This window comes from Molothrus ater, chromosome 2 (genome assembly GCF_012460135.2).
Source record: "Molothrus ater isolate BHLD 08-10-18 breed brown headed cowbird chromosome 2, BPBGC_Mater_1.1, whole genome shotgun sequence".
Classification (NCBI taxonomy): Eukaryota; Metazoa; Chordata; class Aves; order Passeriformes; family Icteridae; genus Molothrus; species Molothrus ater.
The window spans coordinates 50,976,333-50,997,817 of record NC_050479.2 but is presented as its reverse complement, the minus strand read 5'-3'; the positions used below and the strand labels follow the sequence as shown (position 1 = coordinate 50,997,817).

Here is a 21,485-nt window from a genome sequence, read left to right as displayed (position 1 = left end):
ATAACAACGGGAATTCTTGAAATGACCTATCAAATAATTTTTCTGTCTGGATCTAAAAGTGCATTTATACAATCTGTAAAACAAGTAGTGCAGCAATATGTAGGTCAGATGAGCAGTGAATCTGAGCAGGAACAAGAGCCTATCAGACTTTCCTGTTTAATTGTTAGTTTTAGTAGAAAAGTCAAAATAAAAAATTGCTCTTTAAAATTACATAGTCTTTAGTCATCTTCCACTGATTGTTGCTTGACAAAAGACTGTAGGACATAGACCATCAGTAGCACAAAAAACATGGTGATGAGATTGGATTTATTCATCTGCAGTTCAGACCTAATTACATCCTTTCTAAAAAATTTAAAACACATTCAGAGATGCTTCTGAAAATGTTTATACACAGAGCTTTACTCTGTGATACCATTCTAATTAACCTGCCACATCTTCTGCCAGGGCAGGGCCTTTATAAATGCATACATATAAAACAAAGCAAAACAAACAAAAATAATACAAACAAACAAAACTTTTGAAATTACCTGTTTATCATTCACTTAATCAGACCGAGAGAAAACATGCAAATTAGGTATGCAAGTCTTAGAAACACTTCATTTACTACAACCACAGGATTAATATAAATGTCTGAAAGTTACCAGGAGATGCACAACGTCAGACGCTGCCTAGTCCTACGTTGTGCCTGATCTGTAAGAATTTGTTTCCAGACAGCAAAGTGTAGTATTGCTAGTTTTGCACTCTTAAAGCTGTTAGAGAGCAGTTTATATTAAACTTGTCCTTTCAGATGGTCAAAAACATAGTTTGAAGCCTAACAGGGTTGGCATAAGGGACATGTCAGGTATTCAAAAAGCATAGTTTGAAGTTTAACCTTAAACTAGGGTTATGTGAAGGGCATTCACAAAAAACAAGACATGATTTTAAAATCTGATGGTTGAAACACGTGTTCCTAGGCTTGAGTGGGGAACGAAATGCCAGCCATGAGTCTTCAGTAAAGGACACTGAAGTTGCATATTGCCTAAACGGGAATACGTGTTGGTGTCGGATGGAAATGAGCCTGCACGGCTTTAAATGCGGCGCTGACGGGAGTAGCCGGATCTACGTTAGTAATAACAAGCATCAAGAGGCTACATATTGCTAAACAGACAGTTCGTGAAAAGAAATGTTATGCTGAGCTCTTCCCTGGTTCTGTAATTAGCTCTCTGCATGCAGGCTCTGAGACATCCTACTCGCTGTGGACTGGGCGGCAAAGGGGAGGAGTGCCAGGCTGACCAGAAAGAAAATGCTTTTTTTACGTTTTAAAAAAGAACCTTGTCGGTAAATGATGGGGGATAAATACGGGGAGGGGGAGGTTGCCAACATTTCTGTAGATTCTCAGACTCTCTCCCTGCAAACCGAAGGCGCAGAGCTGACAGGGCTGGGAGAAAGGTGGAAAGTTTGTGCTTTTTTCCAAAGCTCCACTACATGCTGTACTTTTCCCATACGACGTGAGCCGGTCGGTGTCGCACGAAAGGACAGCGTCCCTCCTTTTTCTGCTTCAGCGAAACATACAGCAGCTTAGCTCACCGTCCTGTGTCTACGGGGAAATATGCTTTGCGCCGAAACCACACCTCAAAACAAGTAAATAGAAACTTGCCTCATTTCGGTGGGGGGGAGGAGGGGGGAAAGAGAAGGTTCAATCGCCTCTACCTCTTTTCCTCTACCCGCCTTCCTTGTCCTCTGCGCTATTTCTCTAAAATGCTGGAAAGCTTCATTTTCACAGTGTACGGGGTGGGGAGGGGGCGGGTGGATGTGTACTGCCGGGCTGATAATTATTAGCAGCAGGTTTCGAGTACGAGTTGCCTTCAGGACAAAAAATAATAAATCTGAACGACTGCCTTTAAAACCCTTTTGAAGATGAAAGGTAGGACAAGACAGTTGTTTTAAAGTGCCCACATTAGCAGTGCTTCTTTACAAGACTATAAATAATAGTACAAGCACGAGAAAAGCCCCGGCGGAGCGCCGCACTTGCTGAAAATCCGCTTCCACTCCGGGACGAGCGCCGCGCCGGCCGCTCCTTGCCAGGGACTGCGCCGGGCACCGCTCCCCGGCTGCTGCCCGGGCGGTACCGCCCTGCCGGAGCCGGCACCGGGATCGGCTCCGGCACCGGGATCGGCACCGCTCCGCCATCACCGCCGCAGCAGGGCAGGGCAGGGCAGGGCCGAGGCGGGCCAGGCCGGGCCGAGCCGAGCCGGACCGGGCGGCGGGGAGGAGCTGCCCGCGCTCCCCGTAGGCAGGGCGGGCGGCAGGGCCGGCCCCCTCTCCGGGCTGGGTGGGGTATAGGGGGGGCCGGGGGTGGAGTAGGGTGAAATAGAGGCGGGCGTGTGTTACCGGGTAGATACCCGCGGCCAGGTACAGGCGGAGGCACTGACGATAGCGGAGTGGATGCGCTCTGGGCTGGTGCTCCTGGGCAGTGAGCGCACGAGCAGCCACCGCCCGCCCGCCCGCCCGGAGCCGCCCGCGGGTCACTCGCCCTGCGCCGGGGCGGGCAGCCCGTCCGCGCCGCGCCCGCCGCCAGCCCCATGGCCACCAGGGTGCTGACCATGACCGCCCGCCTGGGGCCCGTGCAGCAGCCCGAGGAGCCGGTGTTCGCGCAGCTGAAGCCCGTGCTGGGGGCCCGGGAGGCAGCGATCTTCCCTGGAGAGGACCTGAAGCAGCAGCAGCAGCCGCCGCCGCCGCAGCAGCAGCAGCAGCACCCGGGGGGCGGCGGCGCGAACCTGCCGGCGGAGGAGATGGTGCAGGTAGGCAGCGAGCAGCGCTCACAGCCGCCGGTGGGCACTCGGTGCTGCCCGCGCAGCGCCGGAGCCGCGCCTCGCCCCGGCCGGAGCGGCCGCTGCGGGGCGGGCGGGACTGGGTGGGGCCGGGCTGCGGGGCGAGGGCGGCGGACACCGAACTGCGGGGCTGTGGCAGCAGCGGCAGGGTGCGTGTGTGTATGTATGTACGTGTATGGGTTCGTGTGTATGTGCGGGGGAGCGGCCACGCCGCCCATCCTGCCCGTGCGGAGCGGGAGCGCTCCCGTGTTCCCGCCGGCGGAGCGCGGAGAGGCAGCCGGGGCCGTCCCGGCGAGGCGGGGGGAGCCGGGCTGCCCCCGCTAGTGTGTTGAAAGCTACAGCTGCTGCCTTCGCACTTGCCCGGCGGCAGAATTAGAGCGGCCGCCTGTCCTCCTCGCCCACGCAAGGAGTCATGTTCGGGGGGCGGGGGGGGAGAGCACACGACTCGCTGGTAACGGGGGACTTCCCAGGACTTTGTGCCTGTCCCAAGAGGCTGTTTGGGAGCGGATCCGCAGGCAAACAGCTGGAGGAGCTAAAAGCGGGAAGGTGCTGACCGCAGCCGGGCTCCAGCCCGCGGACGGTGCCCGCTCCAGGGGCGGTTCCCCGCGCCCTACGAGGCACCGGCGTTGCCCGGGTCGGCGGAGAGGGAACCCCGGTGCCGGGCAGCGCTCTGTCGGGCGCTGCCTTTCGGTGGTGTCTTCCCTAAGGAGTAAATAAGTCCCTGTCTTCAAAGCGAGCTGCCCTCGACTCGTAAACAAGAGCTGGAAAAAGTAGCCTGGCATGTCGGGGCAGATCCAGATCAAAGGGAGACGGGAAGGCGGCTGTGTTTGTTTGTGGTGTTTACCGGGGGTCTTTGAAGAAAGGTCCTAAAATCCACTTTCGGGCGGAGTTGCTGTTTGTCAGCTGCTTTCGCTTGCGGGGTGCTAAACGGGTCTGGTATGAGCACTCTCTTGACAGGGCAGGGGGGAATGTAGCATTTGCCCACTGAAGACTGCATGGTAAATGTTTTGCCGATGACTGTACAGCAGTAATGTATAGGGCTCCAGCCACCCACGGATTCCCTCGCACTACCGTGCTAAGAGGGTGATTTTCCAGTAATTAAAGAGCTCTCCGGGAACCGAGGCATGGATAGGGACATGGTTATCACGCTATTAGACAATTACACACTGCATAGATTATTATTGGCTCAAGTGTAGTCCTGGAGACACTTTACACAAAGAATACTCTGATGTAGTCAACCCGTCTCCTTTTTATTCGATATTATTAGTAACTTTACACTTCGGTGTTCTATTTCTAATTAAATCCCGTTCTTCTAGGGATGAAAAATCATGGAAGTATGTTATATATATATATAAACATTATTTGAAGTATTAGTATTCAGATAGTCAGCTGAGGATGTGGCTTTTACAGTTAGCATTTCAAAGAGAAGCGGGTGAAAGAGATAGGCAGTCACCCTGCTCCAGCAGTGAATTCCAGAGCAGGAGATCTGCAGATTAGGCACAGCGCCTGTCACTTCTGCGCCTTGCACTGTCTTTTAGGCATAAAAGATGAAAAGTTTGTGTATGCTGAAACATCAGATCTGTCTTAATGTGTGAACGCTTTGTACTGTGACTTTATCTCCTTGTCCTTGATGATGTTGATCAGCGTGCTGATTGTAAAATCAAGCAGGTTTTCATTAGTGTGAGCATTCATAACTTCCTCTGTAGGTGTCTTGCAGCTGGATGAACAGTATTGCCTTTTATTTGTAAAGCCTCACATGACTTGGATGCCACCATCTTTCTTAGCTGGTAACAAATCATGTGGATTATGGTCTGTTTTGTCTTTGTAGACGAGATGTGAAATGGAGAAATACCTGGCACCTCAGCTCCCGCCCGTTCCCGTCATTCCTGAACATAAGAAATACAGAAGAGACAGTGCCTCGGTTGTAGACCAGTTTTTCACCGACAGCGAAGGGTTGCCTTACAGCATCAACATGAACGTCTTCCTGCCTGACATCAGCCACCTGAGAACTGGCTTGTACAAATCTCAGCGACCCTGTGTAACCCACATCAAGACAGAACCATCTTCAGTCACCATCTTCAGTCACCAGAACGAAACTACTGCCCCTGCCCCTGCTCCCACTCAGGCCCTCCCAGAATTTACCAGCATCTTCAGCTCCCACCAAACCCCTGACGTGAACAACATTTTCATCAAGCAGGAGCTTCCTACTCCAGATGTCCATCTTTCCATCACACCCCAGCAAGGCCAGTTGTATCAGCTCTTGAGCTCGCCGGATTTAGACATGCCCAGCACCACTCCCCAGGCGGCCGTGATGGACTCCCTCAGCAATGTCTCCATGCCCTCAGCCATGGCGGGCCTTAACACGCTCTCCTCGGCTGTTCCACAGACTGCAATGAAACAGTTCCAGGGCATCCCCCCCTGCACCTACACCATGCCAAACCAGTTTCTGCAGCAGCAGGCCACTTACTTCCCTCCTTCACCCCCAAGCTCAGAGCCTGGAAGTCCAGACAGACAAGCAGAGATGCTGCAGAATTTAACCCCTCCTCCATCATACGCTGCAACTATAGCTTCCAAACTGGCGATTCACAACCCGAATCTACCAGCAACTCTGCCCATAACCCCCCAGAACATCCAACCTGTCAGATACAACAGGAGAAGTAACCCAGATTTGGAGAAAAGACGTATCCACTACTGTGACTACCCAGGTAAGCAATCTGTGCCAGAAAATCCCAGCTCTTGCAATAAAAAAAAAAAAAAAAACAAAAAACAAAAACAAGTGTGAATAATAATGGATGAAGTATAAGTGGTTTTCTTTAGCTGTGGTCTACACCTAAGGAGAACCAAATAGTTCTTTGTCCAAGTAGAATTTGTCTTTGTCATTGTTTTGAGTGGAAGACTCTCACATTCGTTAAATAATTGGTATTCTTCATGTCATTTGTCATTCTCTTGAGCTCATTTTACTATGTTACAAAATTAGAGACTCCGTAGAAAATAAAAAAATAAAAAATTTGGGCTTTGCTAGTGTCAATCATTGTGACTGTCCAGTATTCATGATAGAGCAGAGGCTCAGTTTGTCCAGTGTAGTACAGCTCTGTTTGAATTTTCTGGCACTGCAAGAGTAATTTCAGCTCCCAGTAGCCAAGGCCACAGCCATTCTTCCCTGTTATGAACAGGAGATTCAACTGCCCTCATAAATCCATTAAAACTATCTCTGAAAATTGTCTGCAGATGGATTGCCTTCTGCGCTGGAGGGGAAGAGGGATCTGACTGGAAAGTGTGCTGCCATGTACGTGATCCCAGACACAGGGCGTGCACACCCGCTGTAAGCGCAGAGGGAAATTGCAGCTCCCCCTTTGCCAGCTCTGGGTGCCATGTCACCCATTCGGTGTGCCTTACAGTAAATGCCCAGTGAAAGAGTTGTGTTGAGCCCTGGGTGACAATGACCCGAGTCTGGCTTGATTAGGTCCTCTTGGAAATTTAAAAAAAAACAATCACATAACCCCCTCCACCCCCCCCAAGTTGTTGACTTATGTAGCAGGTGTTACTGTACATAGATTGTAGCAGCCATTGGCCTATATACTACATTACAAAGCAGTAAGTCGACCAGAAACATACATGTTTTTCTCTTTTCTTTGTCAAGCAACATATCTCTAGGAGCATTCTATAGAGAATTTTGCTTCTAAATGGCAAAAATTATGCCAAAAAAGTAGTAAACTTAAATGTGTCCAGATAGTAGTCCAGCACTGAATGAGGAAGTTTAAACATAGTGTGGAGTGTTTTCTATTCTCCCTACTGAAGCCTCTTTGCTTTTTTTGGTTTTGTTTTTTTTTGTTTAGGCTGCACAAAAGTTTATACAAAGTCTTCTCACTTAAAAGCGCACCTGAGAACTCACACAGGTATGTATGCACTCGCTCTCTCGCTGTCTCTCGTCCGTGGCTGACGCGGTTTCTGACAAAGCAGGAACGCTGGGTCTGCCAGCTTCTCCCTGTTTTCTCTAGGGTGGTGTGGACAGACTGGCAGGTCAGCTACAAAATACTTGAGGATTGGTCAGTGAGAAGTAAAATTTGTTTTATTAATGCACTTTTGTTAAACCTCAGTGGAATTCAAAATAGCTGACAACGAGGTAGATGGAAACTTTCCTTTTCAGTCTAAAATGCCATTGAAGTGTTAAAAAAAAATATCTTTTTTTCCTCCCCGACTAGTGAATTAAACATAGTAAAGACGTTCTACTTTTGAAGATGTATCTGAGTAGATAGAATTTTCTGGCTTCGGCTTTCTTTCTGAACTTTTAGGATTATTTAATCTTAGAATTTTTCACAAATGTCATGAAAACTCCCAAGATATGTCTATTTACTTTCTACTTGGCATTAAGTGGGCTTTATTATTTTTATGAAAGACAAGTGGTTCTCCATGTTTATTTTTTTTAAAAAGGACATAACTTCGATTTTTTAAATTTTTTATTTTGTCAGGAAAAGACATCAAAATGAAGAAAATTAAGAGTGTCAGTGTGTCACAGTTGTTTTTTTGTACCCTGATCAAACTCTGCTTGCAGCTACAGAGGCCGCCCCTGTTCCTGGACCCGCGAGGAGCGGAGCTGGGGATGGTGTTGGTTGTGTGGGCGCAGGAGCTGAGAATGCTGAGGACAGTGGCTGGGAGGTGGAACTGTCCCAGATGCTCTTCCCAAGTGTTCACCTGCTGAGGCAGGGGGGAGAAGGAGAGAGGGAGGGAAGGAAAAACACATAGCTCACCACCAGCACGCTTGACACTGTTAAGGACAGTTCTTTGCTGGGATCTTGATACAGAACCACTCATGCTAAATTGGTGAAAAGCACATGACTGCTTTTGTAAAAAAATTAAATGAAAGGACTGTGACTCCTGTTTTTAGAAGTGAGTGTGAACCTTGGTTCTTTTATGCATGGGTTTAGAATCAGAGCAAAACACGAGTCACAGTTCAAGCAACTTTGTTATTGAAGCGGACTGTGCCATTCAAGGAGTGAGTTTTCACCTAAGCTTAAATCAAAACTTGTCCAGAGCTATCGTCTAACAAAATGTTTCACTATCTCTATGGAAACAAGGCCTTCTGTTCAGCAGCTATTATAAATGGATTGTTAGATTGTTGTAAAGAAGTTGAGTATGTCCATGCTAAGTGTTACTAAGGAAATCTTGTTTTCAGAAATGAAAGTTACCTGTGTTGTACAGTGAAAAATTAAAAGCAAGTGTAGAAAATTATTGTTTTGCATTAGTGACAGGCTAAGCACCAACGCTGTTAAAAGTATTCTTAATATATAATCACTTGCTAGTAGTAAGTTTAGTAGGAAAGGAATATTTTCATGAGGCTGTAAATCTGAGTAGTATCATAGAATCCCAGTTTAATAAATAATCTGTAAATTTAAGTGTATGATTTCCACTTGCGCACTTCAGCCAGGAACTAAATACCAGTTTTAAATATCTTGATTGCTATTATAAAATAACTAGGAAGAGAGATAAAAGCAAAGCTTTAGTCTAAACATTAACAATACATAGTCAGCATTTGAAATGAATGCTTTTCCTTTTTTAATCCATTTCTATCTTTTTCTGTGCCTTGAGTGGTAATGACTTCAGGGTTTACAAAGTTAGTTCTTGTATGCATAGAAATACATACCTCATGGCTAGCATATATTGCCTAGGGTCACTAATGTTTATTGTTGCCTTCACTTTTTTACCTAGAAATGTGGATAAAACGTGCAAAGGTCAGAGGAGCTGATGTATTCATGGAAACAAGAATGTTGTTTTAGATAAAAATCTAGTGAACTTAAGCAGGTCTGTAATACAAAGGGTCTTCTGGGGAGGTGAATGAAGGGATAAACTGTCTAAAGCGTGCATTACATGCAAGAATGTGAGTCCGTATCCTGTTACCTGCAGTATTTCAGAGTTTGGATTAGTTTAACTCTCCTGAATATTCACTTCATACTTGAAGATTTCCAGCAGCGATTCTGATCTCTGCCTTAACATACGATTGAAGTGTGTTTCAAGAGCCAGATCTCTGACTTAATGTTTGATCGATTAAGGAATGTTAAAGTAAAGGGGTGCAAACTCAGGGAAATCTGTGGAGTTGCTCAGCCTTCCCCAAGACTGCAGGGGAATCTTGCTATTGATCTCCGCAGGGATCGATGCCGAGGGCTAAATTAGGGGATGTGTATCCCATCCCCCTGGAACTGTGAATTCATACAGCACTAATAAGTTTTGAGTTTTCAGTTTTAAAACATTTTTAAAGGACTTTGTGTGAAGCTTTTACCTTCAAAGTCTAAAGCAAATGTCACGTAAGCCGTTTTAATAAAGTTGTGTGTGATATTCTTTCAAATCCCTTCAGGGATAGCAGACCTGTTTATCTGGCTAAACCCGTTCTTTAGTAATCATGGACCACTGAAGTTGTTCTCTCCTTATTCTTAGTTTCTTAACAATACCTTTTAAAATTGGCTGCAGTCTCTCTCTCATCCCAACCAGTCCCTGCCCTTCTCAGTAATCTGTCATCTTAAAATAAAAGAGCCTGCAGCAAAGTTTGTCTGCCATTAAAAGTCAAGACAGACCTCATGGTTTTCCTTTTGTATTGGAAAATCTCAGCCTTTTCACAGTATTTATTTAGCAGCCTTTCTCTTCTGAAAGGCTTTCCCTGGGTTTACTAGATGATCTTTGAGAGCAAACCTAAGGGAAATGTTACTTTTGATAGATGGAATGTAGGCTGTAGTATATTTTTTCTTAGTTCAGATATGAGCATACTGTCAGATTTTATAAATTACAGCTAAAAAAACTATAGGGAATGGGCAAGAGGAAAATCCCATATCTTTTTCTTCTTAGGTGTTCCCAAGCTGTTTACCTTAGACCAAGTCAGGTGGTATAAAGTGATATAGTTATGCTGATTTAGTGTAGTTACACTGGACTCTTGCTGTTGATCAGGAATCCAGTATTCCTGCTGAGAGCTGAGATAGGGTTATGTATTTGTACTGGTTGCTGAAGCAGACACACATTTTTCTTTCCCAATGTAATGCTTTACCATTTGTTCACGATGAAATAAATTTTAGTTGGTAAACTGGCAACCCCAAAACAGAATATGAACAAAAGTTTGAGTGTTGAAAAGATACAGAACATTGTTCGTCCATTTCCATGAAGTTCTGGAGCAGGTGTGTGGTACATTTTAATACTTTAAAAAACTTCAATATGATACCTAAATTTGATGTTTGTTACTTCTGAAACAGGTTAAATGGTACTTGGTATTTTAAAGTACTTATTAGAACAGCTTTCAAAACAGGTGGAATTTTTTGACCTTTTGAGGCAGATGGTTTCTTTTAAAATAATGTTACCTGTTCGTCATGCAACAAGTTTTGTTTCGTACCCGGCGTTGTGCAACTGCGGTATCTAATGTGTGAGGGGGTTGTGCATTTATCACAGGCTGTTCAGCAGCAAAGGCACCTGAAAGCTCTGGCATAACAGCTCTATGTCCAAACTGAAACGCGTGCAAATCTCTGGGAAAAGTAGTTATTTGCTTATTGCAGATAAACTTCATTCAGTTCTTCTGCCATCCAAGTATATACACATATCCATATCACATAATCATTTGGAAACAGTGGTCCTATAACGTATCCTTTTAGATTTCTTTATATGCCAAACGTTTGGATTGTGGATGTGTTGACTGTTGGCTGTGCAGGCACCTGGAGTACCATGCCTGTACACTACCTGTAGTGCTGCAGAACAGCTGGCTACGGGGAGTTAGTGGGGAGGTTAATTATTTCTGTGAGCAGCTGCACACTTCAGAATTGTGTATGTTTTTAAGAGGAAAATCTGTGATTGTTTTGAACACATCAAGGCACGCGCATTGAGGACATTTTCCAGCTGCATACTGGTTTTCCGTATACAGAGTCTTTGTACAGGCATGTTCTCTGGTCACATGGTGGGCTTGCCATTAATAGTTTCTAGCATTAACTGCAGAACTATTTCATCTCTATCTATAGATCTAGCTTGTATTTGGTGATGGGAAGTGGAAGCCGAGATAACTCAAGAGAAATGGCATTTCCCTAATGAGATGCACTCAAAATACTTCCACTGTCCCTGGTTATTTCAAATGTTTATATAGGCACAGAACAGCTGCTGACTTGTGCGGTTTGTCAAGGTGTTAAACATTTTATTTTATTTTAGATCTCTGCCTCAATAGATCCAGAATTAGACCGATGGTGCATCAGGATTAGAACCAGTTGTAAGCAGTAGACTTCAGCAGTCCCTGGGACTTGATGCTCTCAGCTCACCATACCTGTAGAGGGACACTTGTTCAGGGTGCTGTCATTAGCCCAGGAATTCAGGAAGGAAGCCTGGTTTGGAAGGGAAGACAAGTAGTAGTTGGGCTCCTGCTGGAAGAAAAGCACAAATGAATTCAAATAATACTGAGACTTGGGTGCGGGATTTTGCTCATGGTGTGCAAATGAGGAATGGAGGCCCCAAAAGACTCTGCCTTGCACATGGTTGCAGCCATAGCAATTCTTACCCTGAAATCGTGAAAACAGCAATTAAGTAATACTTCTGTGCAGATCCAGCTTCTTTGACCTGTTAAATGGGTGAGTTGCATAGATTACGTTTTAAGGAGCTGTCAGTAAATGCCATCATTGATAGAGACCATAAGGATAAGTGGAAGAGAGTTAAAGAAAACTGTTGACAAAGTGCATTAAAGTGCAGTGTTGCTAGACACTGCTGAAGGCTATGTTAGTATCTTTTATTTATGAATTCTGCTAAATCCATTAGTTGCCTGTGTGAGAAATGGAAGTACATTATTTTCCTCTGCAAACCACAGTTTAAGGGAAAATAATGCATTTTTTTCAAACACTTCATGAATGATCGCAGGCCTTGGGAATAATTGATCTGGTTCTTTATCTGCAGTCATAAGCAGAATGGGAAGTGTTTGAATGTGTTGCTCAAAAGAGGTTGAAATGTTAGCAGCATAAACCTGAATTTTATTTAAACATTACTGATCACTCTCACCAGTATCCACCATAAAACTTCTATGAAGTAGGAATTAAATTCTGAGGTGTCAGGTGAGGGTATTCCAGTTAGATTTTAGATACTGGAAAGAAAAGCCTAATATTTTCTTTTTGATTAAAAGCCTAGAAAGTCCCTCTAAGCATGACAGCTTAAAAAAAACTGTTGTTTCTGTCAATTGCTCCCTGAGAGGATTAAACTTCAGTTCCAGGATATTTGATTCTTGATAAGGAAACTGTTGACCTAAGAGACCAGCTTTAAATATAGTTCAGTTTGAGACCGCCCTACATAGGCTAATAGTCCCAAGATTCACAGCAATTGCCAGTGATTAAAACTTTCCATTATTTGATCAGACATTCCTTATTGTAATTAATTTCTGAGGCTTACTGGGACGACTGACTCCCAGTTCCAGGCAGGGTAGTGTGTTGCTTGTTGTTTGTTAGATGACCTGCACCTCCCATTGGTGAAAGATTAGAAACATTTAAGTAATGTCCTAGTTTAGTCTGAGTATCTTGGTAGCAGCATTCCTGTCCTGTCAGGGTGCATTATTTATATTCAGAGATCTCTTAACAACTCTGATTAGGGACATATTAAAACCTTTGATTTTGGTGAGTGTACAGTGCTTTGCTTTGAGTTAAAATACCTTTAATGTGTTGCCTTTTTTTTCTTTTGCTGTATGTGTGCATATAGTAGATGGAGATCTGGAAGTTTAGAGTATGCGTTTAATAAATTCCATTTTAAGAGCGCGTCTTATCTGACTGTACAAAAGCCAGTGTTATTGGTGAAAGAGCAGTTCTTGTACCACAGGCATAGGTGTGGAAATGTGTTCTTCAGCACAGGATGTGTAGACACAGCCATGCACCCTAAATGGCATGGATTTCTTATAAACCTACTTAAAAAAATTCCTTTTCTCTGTTTGCATATCTCCTTGAAGAGAGACCACCTCTGTTAAGACAGAATGTTAAACCAGAAAGAAAATAAACCATTGCACAGAGCAGTCAAGATTCCCCACTAATCCTTGAACAGCATAAGACAACACTTAACAAAATAAGTGTGCTTCTAGCACTGGTGGGAGTGCTGAGAAGGTAATGCCTTCTGCACCTCTGCAGTCAGACAGTGAATTCCTTTGGCTGTCCTCTTTGATCACCAGTGAGTTATCTTTTATTCCTGTTCATGCTTCATTTATCAGTGACCGGACTTTGTGCTGAGCTCAAAGCTCTCTGTTACAAAATTCCATAAAATGCTGTTTCATGGTGAAGGAGTATTTAATAGTACCCCTTTAGCCACTGCTAAAGTAGGCACAGACCTTATTGCATTTAGAAGCGTGCTGCATATGCTGCTCATTCATACCATTTGTGGATGGTTGTTTCAAGGACTATGTTTGTTTTGTCACACACAGAATAAGCTGGATGTACTTCGCTTGCTATCAGTCCTCTCATCCATCTCCATCTTGGACAACTAAGAATTTTAGTGCACTAAAGATCTTTTAAACATCTGAGGGATTACTTATTTTGAAAATCCAGCTTTTTGTTCTTTTTCAAAAAAAAAAAACCCAAAACCAAACCTAGAAGCTGCTTTTAATGATGACTACAGCACTTAGCACTTAGTCAATAAAAGAAAGAAGATCTGATTTTAGGAAAGTGTGTAGAGCAAAAAACTTCTGACTGCTCGCAGACATACACCCCAGTAACCCAGTCAGAATTTAAAACTATGGTGCTGTTAGCTAGGGAAACACTATTTCAAGCAAACCAAAACAGAAAAAACATTTCATTTGTTCTTAATATTTTTAAAATTTGAGGCTATAGCATCTCAGGAAATTACGAGAACTGATGTTAACATGAAAAATTTGAAAACAAATGTGCCAGAAATCTTTGAGACAATATAAATCTTTCTAATAATCTGTTTTAAAGCTGAACATGATAAAGGTTATGCACATAACTGGTGCAGTTTTGGTACAGAAACTTCTGCTTTGCCACAATTTTACCACACCTGCCCAAATATTTTTTAAGGCCAACCACTTGCTGCTAGAAATAGTTCCGTAATAAGCACAAGTAATATTAAAATGATTGCAAGACTGGAGGCAGGAGGGGGGGTGCGGCGCGGCTGTCTTTATACTTTTATACCCTTATGAGCTGTAATCAGGTGTTGTGATTTTGGAGTCTCTGAAAAGTGTACTATTTGTTATTCCTTAAGGGAGCTCCAAACTCGCTGTTCTGACAGAAATCTCTGATAGGAAACAAGTGAAGTTGCAGGCATTGGCTGGTGTAATATCTGTATTTGGATTTCTGCATACCAATAGAGTTACCTAACTTTAGGTTTGAAAATCCAGCCCTTGCTGTTTACAACTTTTTTTTAAAGAAAGCCGTCCTGGCAGTGAATTGCAGAAATAAAAGAAGTAAAGTCATACGACTCTTTGATGAAATAAGGAAGCTTATTTTCTTATTAAGGGGGAGATTCATCAAAAACGGAGTCTGTCAGTGACTTGTTTTTTCCAAACAGTTTTAAACAGAAACATGTTCTTGAGCAGAGGCTGTGTGTTGAAGATAGTGGGTGTCTTCAAAATGACCGTCTCCCCCGACACGGGTGGCACTGTGCCTTACCCAAGTGAGCATGGCCGCAAGGGTCACTGCCAGCGACTAGAATTAAATGTTAGGAAAGCCATTGGTGCGTTTTGACACAACTGAATCAGAAGATAAATTAAAGGGAGAAGAGGCAACACAGTGTGTGTACTTTACTGATCCAGACCACTCTCCTGTGGTATTGATAAGAAACCCGAACCATGGGATCTGCTGGGGGAGATTTTATCTGTTGAGGTGGCTGGCTAGTGTAGCACGTTATATGTGGACATCTAAACGTCTTTTTGACGTCCTGGTAATCTCACAGCATTATGAATAATTTTTTTTATAACAAATAGACACTTTGGAAGCAAAATAGTCTCCTTTCAGATTAAACTCCCTTATCTCTTGGTGCGTGCTTTCTTTAAAAGACCTTCCAATCTAAACATTAGGGCTTAAAATTTCTGTGCTCAAATACAAGTCTCATTCTCATGCTCCACAAATGTATTTCTTTAAAACAGGAGAATGGATGCATATTAAGAGCTCAAGAACTTAAAAATATATTTTGTGATGTATAAGCCTAGCAAAATATTTTAAACCATTGATACTGGAAGGAGGTTGTGCAGAAATCCAATTAAACTTATGAAATCCCTATCCTGTTGAAGTATAATTTAAAGGAAAGCAGTTCTGTTTCCCAGAAGTGCTGTGTATAATATTTCTGGCTTGGGAAGAAAGGGTTGGAGTGTGCTATTTGGCTGGAAATCGGTACCAGCTTCCTCCATGGTGTTTTAGTTGAACAGTGTTGACATTCTAACAAATCCCGTGGAAGCTCCCCTGAAGTGGAGGAGTTAGCTGTTTTCTTGCTTTTACAGTGAAATACCTGTTTGATACCATGGTTGTGTTCCAGTTACTGAGCTGTACTGCTCTCATGTTTGATGACCAGTGGCATTCTTGGTTTAACACCCTATAGAAGCCCTAAATTGCTGGAGGAAAACCAAATACTTCTGAAACTTTACAGCTCCTGTATTTTGCACAATCATTAAAGTAAACAAATCTTACATTACTATGTAGCCAACGAAAACAGTGGATAAAGAGTTCAGTGTCCCTTGTTGTGTATACCTGCATTTTTTAAAAATAAGTCTTCAACCGAGATTTCTCTGACCTTCAAAGTCAGCACAGTAAAGAAGTAGGATCACTTCAGAAAAATATGTGAGACTCTTTTCCCCTTGCTTGCAGGAACTTAAAACCAAATTCTTATTTCTGCTAAATGACAAAAAGCATGTGTATAGGTTGAGAGAGAGAAAACAGTACCAGCTAGTTGTTCTCTGCTTGCTCTAAATGAGTGAAAATTAATCTCCACCTACTTTTTTTTTACCCCCCCCTTCCTCCTTGCCCAAAAGGAAAACATTTGAAATTGATTCAGTTCTTAAATAAAACTTTCCAACGGAAACTAGCATTACAAACATAGATATTCAGTATTTTACCCCTAGGATTTATTCAAAATAATCCGGGCCTCTACACTGGCACTAAAAATATATTTTCCAGTTCTCACTGTTGGCCAAAGCAGGGGTTAAAAGCAGCGTTCTGGCTTTAATTTCCAGTACATAAAAGTAACACTATTAAAACAATCTGAGTAAGGCACCAGCTTGTTCCTGTGCTCATCCCCTTAGCAGTGCTTGGTTTAGCTCAGGTCTGCAGCAGTCTGCCAGCAAGGAGGAGTGGTGCTGTTCTGCATGGCACTGCCTGAGCTTTTCCTGGAGCAACGCTGTTGTCCAGGATGATTTGTGGCTGTGGCAGGCAGTGGTGTGACCATGACCAGTGTGGTGAGCTGCTAAACAGTGTCTCTGCAAAGTTGAGTGCCCTGGGCTTTGATGGGGGTCCTGGCCGTGGGACTCAGCACTGCCTGGGAGGCTGTGGCACCCAGCAGGGCACAGGGATCACTGCTGCCCAGACTGCCGGCACGCCGGCACTTCCTCTGCCAGGAGCCCTCACAGCACCTGCTGACACTGCTCGCGTGTTAGGAAAGGTTTTAACAGGGGACAGCTTTTTTTGTTGCTGTTTGGACTCTGACAGGGTCAGGTGTCACCTACACAGGACAGCTTTGAGGCTGCTTTTACAGTGCAGCATAGCCTCACACTCAGTGAAAGTTGTGTATTTCATACCTCCTCAGTGCCAGACTTGGAAACAGATCTTAATCTCCGGGTCCCCATTCCAGTCTGGTCTGGATACTCCTAGGCTTTTGTTAACTAGTGCTGTTTTCCTGCCCTCTTTACCTTCTCTGCCATTCCTTGTATAATCCTGCAAAACACAAGAAGCATTTGGAGTAGATGGAGGCCTGACTGTATATGCTCTTCCTGGCCAGCGAGGGGGTGTCAGGCTCACAGCACTGTGAGCATCAAGTATAATGTGGCAGCTTTGAGTGAAAACTTTTAAGGAAGAATTTAAGGGAAACAGGGAGAAAAGGAGAAAGAAAGGAGGAAAATAAATAAATACACTGTCCCTAAATTAAGACATTTCAAATACAGGAATAATTATTTTGTGTAACTTCTGTGTGTGCACATGTGCCTTAACACAAAGTGTTCAGTGATTATCTCCCTGGTGCTGTGCCTTTGGATCAGCAACACAGGCTTTTACAGCCTCTATTGTTAACCCAATTAAAATACATTGAGGATCATCTGTATAGTGCAAAAGATCCCTCACTGAATAGGGACCTTTCCTGTCATTCTACTGTGAAGATCAAATGTGTTCTCAGCAGGATTCATTGGTGTTAGAAAAGCTTACACACCATGTTTGAATGAAATTTGTATTTTAGCCTACAGTATGTGTTTCATGGAGCAAAAAAGAACCCTATATGATAGATCATTCCTATCTTCAATCAGCATCAGAATTTACTCTGAGTAAATTCAGAGTTTACTCACAGTTAATTCAGCTGTGACAGAAATCTGTGTTGATTTCTGTTCTGATTTGTGATCCACCAGATAATTACAAATTCTGTGAGAGGTGATGCCGGGCCCTCGTCTTTCCTAAGGAATGTTAGGTTTCCACCATGACTTCAATAAATCCCAGTTGCTGTTGATGCAAAGAGATTGTTGGGTGGGTGAGTGGTTAGTTTTTCCTGAAAAGGTCTAGTTCTGGTTGTGACAACACCTGGCAGTACAAAGTTACATCCCCATTATGAGCAAAGGGCTAGTTCTGCACTCAGTAGTAGATGAAAACTTTTTAGCTGATCAGACAAAGCAGTAGAAACTCCCAGACAAAAGCAGTTTCATAATTTCATCTGCATGATAAATAAGTGCCTTTGAAGTAATGGTTTGGAGCTTCTCAGGTGGTGTTACCTGCATAACTGATGCAGAATAAGCACTCTGATTGCAGGATACTGACCCCCTCTCTTTCTTCCATGTGCGTGTGTGATAGTGAAACAGGGAAAAGTAGGAGGCACTTCACTCTGCAGTAGGATTGAGCTGTCAGTGCAAAGGTTTGGGACCAGTGGGGGTGTAGAAGATCTGTAAGAGGGATTAGAAAGAAATGTTTGAAAAGCTCAGCTTTGGTCAGTTTCTGTTCCAAATGAAGCTACTGCCAAGTGCTTTGATATGCTCGGTTTTCTTTATCTTCATGACAAACAAGTCAAATTAATACAAAATAATATAGATAGCAATTCACTCTCCCAACTCCAAGGTGTTTTTGTCAAACAACATCAAACATTAACCTCTTTATTTATATGAAGAACATTAACCTCTTTATTTATATGAAGCTTGCTTGTGCGGTGACATCATGCCCACACAAGCTCCTAGGCAGGTGTACATACCCGTGTAAAATTCTGATTTCACACAGAAGTCATCATGGCTTTGTGACTCCATATTTCCCCCATTTCAACAAACACCTGTAAATTGTAGGAATGCTTAAAACACTGTTTTTCCAGTTCTAAAATGGGTGAACATGAACATTTCAGGTGCCTGGGCCGGTTGCTGCTGTAACACAGCAAGTTTTGAGGTGCCATGTTCCTCCTGTGTCAGTATAGACTGCTGAAGACAGCAAGAACTTGCCATCTTAAAATATGGCTATTTAAGCACCTGATTAAAGACATTTTATTCTGAAAATGGGTGCTTTGAACTTGGAGGTGCTTTTCTCCTATTTATAGCTAGCCCCAGGCAGGTTACCACAAGTTTTTATTGCTTGTGACATTTTAGGAAATACTATCCCCGTTGTGTTTGTAGCACACTGTGCCCCTTTCTTCACACATCAGAAGCTCTTGAACAGATCTGCACACTGCAAAGAATCCTTATAGAAATCTTTTTTGCCATTTCAGACCTCTTAAAAAGGCACTGTGTAACTTGCCCATTTTTGAAAGGTGCAAGTTAAGTTACAAACCAGTCTTGATTGTCACACGAGACTGCTTTTTTTTCCCCCTACTCCCTCCCATACTGTGGTGAGTGTAAAGGAGCAGGTTTTGGTCTCATGCAGGCTTTTTAACTCTGCATTCCTGTACCATAGCTCTCTCCAATTTGCATGTTTGAAAGTTTTGTACGCTTTAGTGAGGAATTAAATCCCATTTTCAAGAGCTGAAAAAACAAAGAGGCTGTTAGTTTGGGGCCTGATGCATAGAGCTGTGAATAATGAGGATATGTAATGGAAGAGCAGTGCCATTCAGTGCAGACTTATGTCAGTTTTCTGCTGAGGAGTGGCAGCTGACGGTTCCATTTTTGCCTGCTCTGTTCCAGGTGAGAAGCCCTACAAGTGCACATGGGAAGGCTGCGACTGGAGGTTCGCGCGCTCCGACGAGCTGACGCGCCACTACAGGAAGCACACGGGGGCAAAGCCCTTCCAGTGCGCCGTCTGCAACCGCAGCTTCTCCCGCTCCGACCACCTGGCGCTCCACATGAAGAGGCATCAGAACTAGGAGCTGGACTGGTCACGGAGGCTCTTCTGTATCTATGCAATTTCCTATTGACTCTCGATGTACAACTGAAATTAGTTGAATTTTTGAGTGTATCCACTTCAAAAGAGATCTCAAAAGGAACTGGAAATGTATATTTTGTATATTTATGCTGAAAAAGGGAAGACACTGTATCACAATTATCGGAGTGTTCAGTCATTTGTTTGCTTTCATGATGTATATGGCTTTAGTCAGCAGGTTTCATCTCTTTACAAGTATTATATCTCAACACATTGCAGCTTTATACTTTTTTTTTTCCTCTTGCAGTGTTTTGACCAAAGCACTGTCATTATTGTGACAATGTTTAGTAAACAAATTAACGAGAGGATGCAGATGAATGCACACAGTGGAAAAGCCATGAACTGTAATCTGTCAGATTTTTACTGGACATACTTAAGTACATGTGGGGGTTTTTTTTAATGTTAAGCCTGTTCTGTGGATATAAAATACATAGGAAAATTCATAAACAGCCATAGAACAAAGCATTTTGTTCTGTGTGTTGCATGTTTGCTATGACAAAGATTTTGTAAATATGCAAATCAGCTTTTTAGGTTTAATACAAAAGTTTTCTAAGAAACATCTGAAATAAGCAGTTGTTTTACATTTGATAACTTGGCACATTTATTAAAAAAAATACTTAAATACCTCTCAAAATAGTACCAATTTAGTCAGATGTTCTGTACCTGTTAACTCAATGGTGTGCACTGAATATTCAAAGCAGGAGTTTGTTTTCAAATTGCGTAAAAGGGCAAAACACGGAGAATGAACTATAAAGTCAATTGGAAGAAGTCAATTTTGGAAGCTGAAATAGCGGGGATAGTTAAAATGAACACAGAATGTTAAACCTCTTACCATAAGCTAAACTTAGTATCACTTTAAAAAGAAGGATTTAGGATGCAGTTTTCATACATAGACATATTAAGCTGGTTCAGCACCAGTATGATCTAGTTTCATGTGGATATTGGATGTAATTTACTAGAAGGTAAAAGATACAGTAATTTTTTTTAAATTACAGTGCAGTTTAGTTAATCCACTGTTCAGACTGACACACGCAGGGAAAAATGTACTGCTTACCGAAGTAGCTGAAACTCCACGGAAGTCAATGAAATGCTGCCCTTTTATGCTAACAATGACTTTGATCCACCGTGCTCAGCCTTGAAATCATAGATGGAGGGCCAAAGATGAGGTTAGACCAGGTAGGATTTGGCCAGACAACAGGAGAAAACCAAACAAACCTAAGAAGTGTCTGAACTTCACAAGCCGTAATATTAAGCTGTCAACCAAAGGCTAAAATAGACAATCAAAATACCAAAAAAAAAAGGGTCTTGCAGGAAAACCTAGCTTTGTTAAAACTGTTGTTTGTCTTTATTTATTTGTGGTATATGATAGACTCTTCTTTTTTCAAGACAATTTTACGTATACTTGATAAATTATAGTTTTGTTTGTTATAGTTAGAAATGTTGCTCTCAATGTAAATAGTTGACAAACGATGTAAATAATTTTGTAAGGCTTCAAATGTTTATACGTGGAAACACATGCAGAAATTGGTTGCTGTTTTGCTTCTTTTGCCTCCCCCCTACCTTATTTTTGTATTGTGGTATTTCATATGCAAATGATGGAGCAAACAGCTGTATAGTTGTAGAATGTTTTGAGAGAGAATGAAATCGTTTATATATAAAGACTTTTTTTTTTTTTTTTGCAAAATAAAACAAAGTGCCTAAAGTGTGTGTGCGTGCATGTGCTTTCTCTAGCTCCTGACAAGGAAAGTTCTGTGTTTTGCAGTAGAAGCTGGAAATCATGACAGTATTAAGCAAAGAATGTCTATTCTACATAGAGACTGCCTCTTTGGAAAGTACCTGGCACTTCTACACCCTGCCCTGATGAAAATTATACATGTGAAGGGATAAGGGTTGGTGCTTTTCTGCTATCTGAGCTTAAAAGGAAGTGACTGGTTGCCTGAAAACGGTTGTAGTTGTGCATCCACAGAAGCGTGATTGGAAATGAAAGGTACCTGTTGGGTGTATAGAAGTATACAAATTCCTTCACATTTTCAAAATGGTTAAAATCTATTCATACTCATTGACAGTGTTGCCCAAAAGAAATTTCTCTCCAAAAGGTCCTTTCATGCCCTAGAAAGGCAGGAAGATCCCACAGCAGCACTATGCAATATCAGCACTATGCCTGCCA

General features: G+C 42.9%; 1 protein-coding gene across 2 annotated transcripts; it reads left to right on the top strand.

Moving 5' to 3' along the window:
- Nucleotides 1-1,298: 1,298 nt before the first annotated feature.
- On the top strand, nucleotides 1,299-21,023 carry KLF5 (KLF transcription factor 5). 2 transcript variants are annotated; one of them, XM_036392140.2, is made up of 4 exons: nucleotides 1,299-1,620; nucleotides 4,639-5,515; nucleotides 6,647-6,706; nucleotides 19,084-21,023. In XM_036392140.2, exons 2-4 carry the CDS (start codon nucleotides 4,651-4,653, stop codon nucleotides 19,260-19,262), a joined length of 1,104 nt encoding a protein of 367 aa, XP_036248033.1. In that variant the 5' UTR covers nucleotides 1,299-1,620; nucleotides 4,639-4,650; the 3' UTR covers nucleotides 19,263-21,023. The 2 variants fall into 2 exon arrangements, with proteins under 2 accessions (XP_036248033.1, XP_036248025.1); XM_036392132.1 differs by lacking the exon at nucleotides 1,299-1,620 and adding an exon at nucleotides 2,384-2,780.
- Nucleotides 21,024-21,485: the final 462 nt, after the last annotated feature.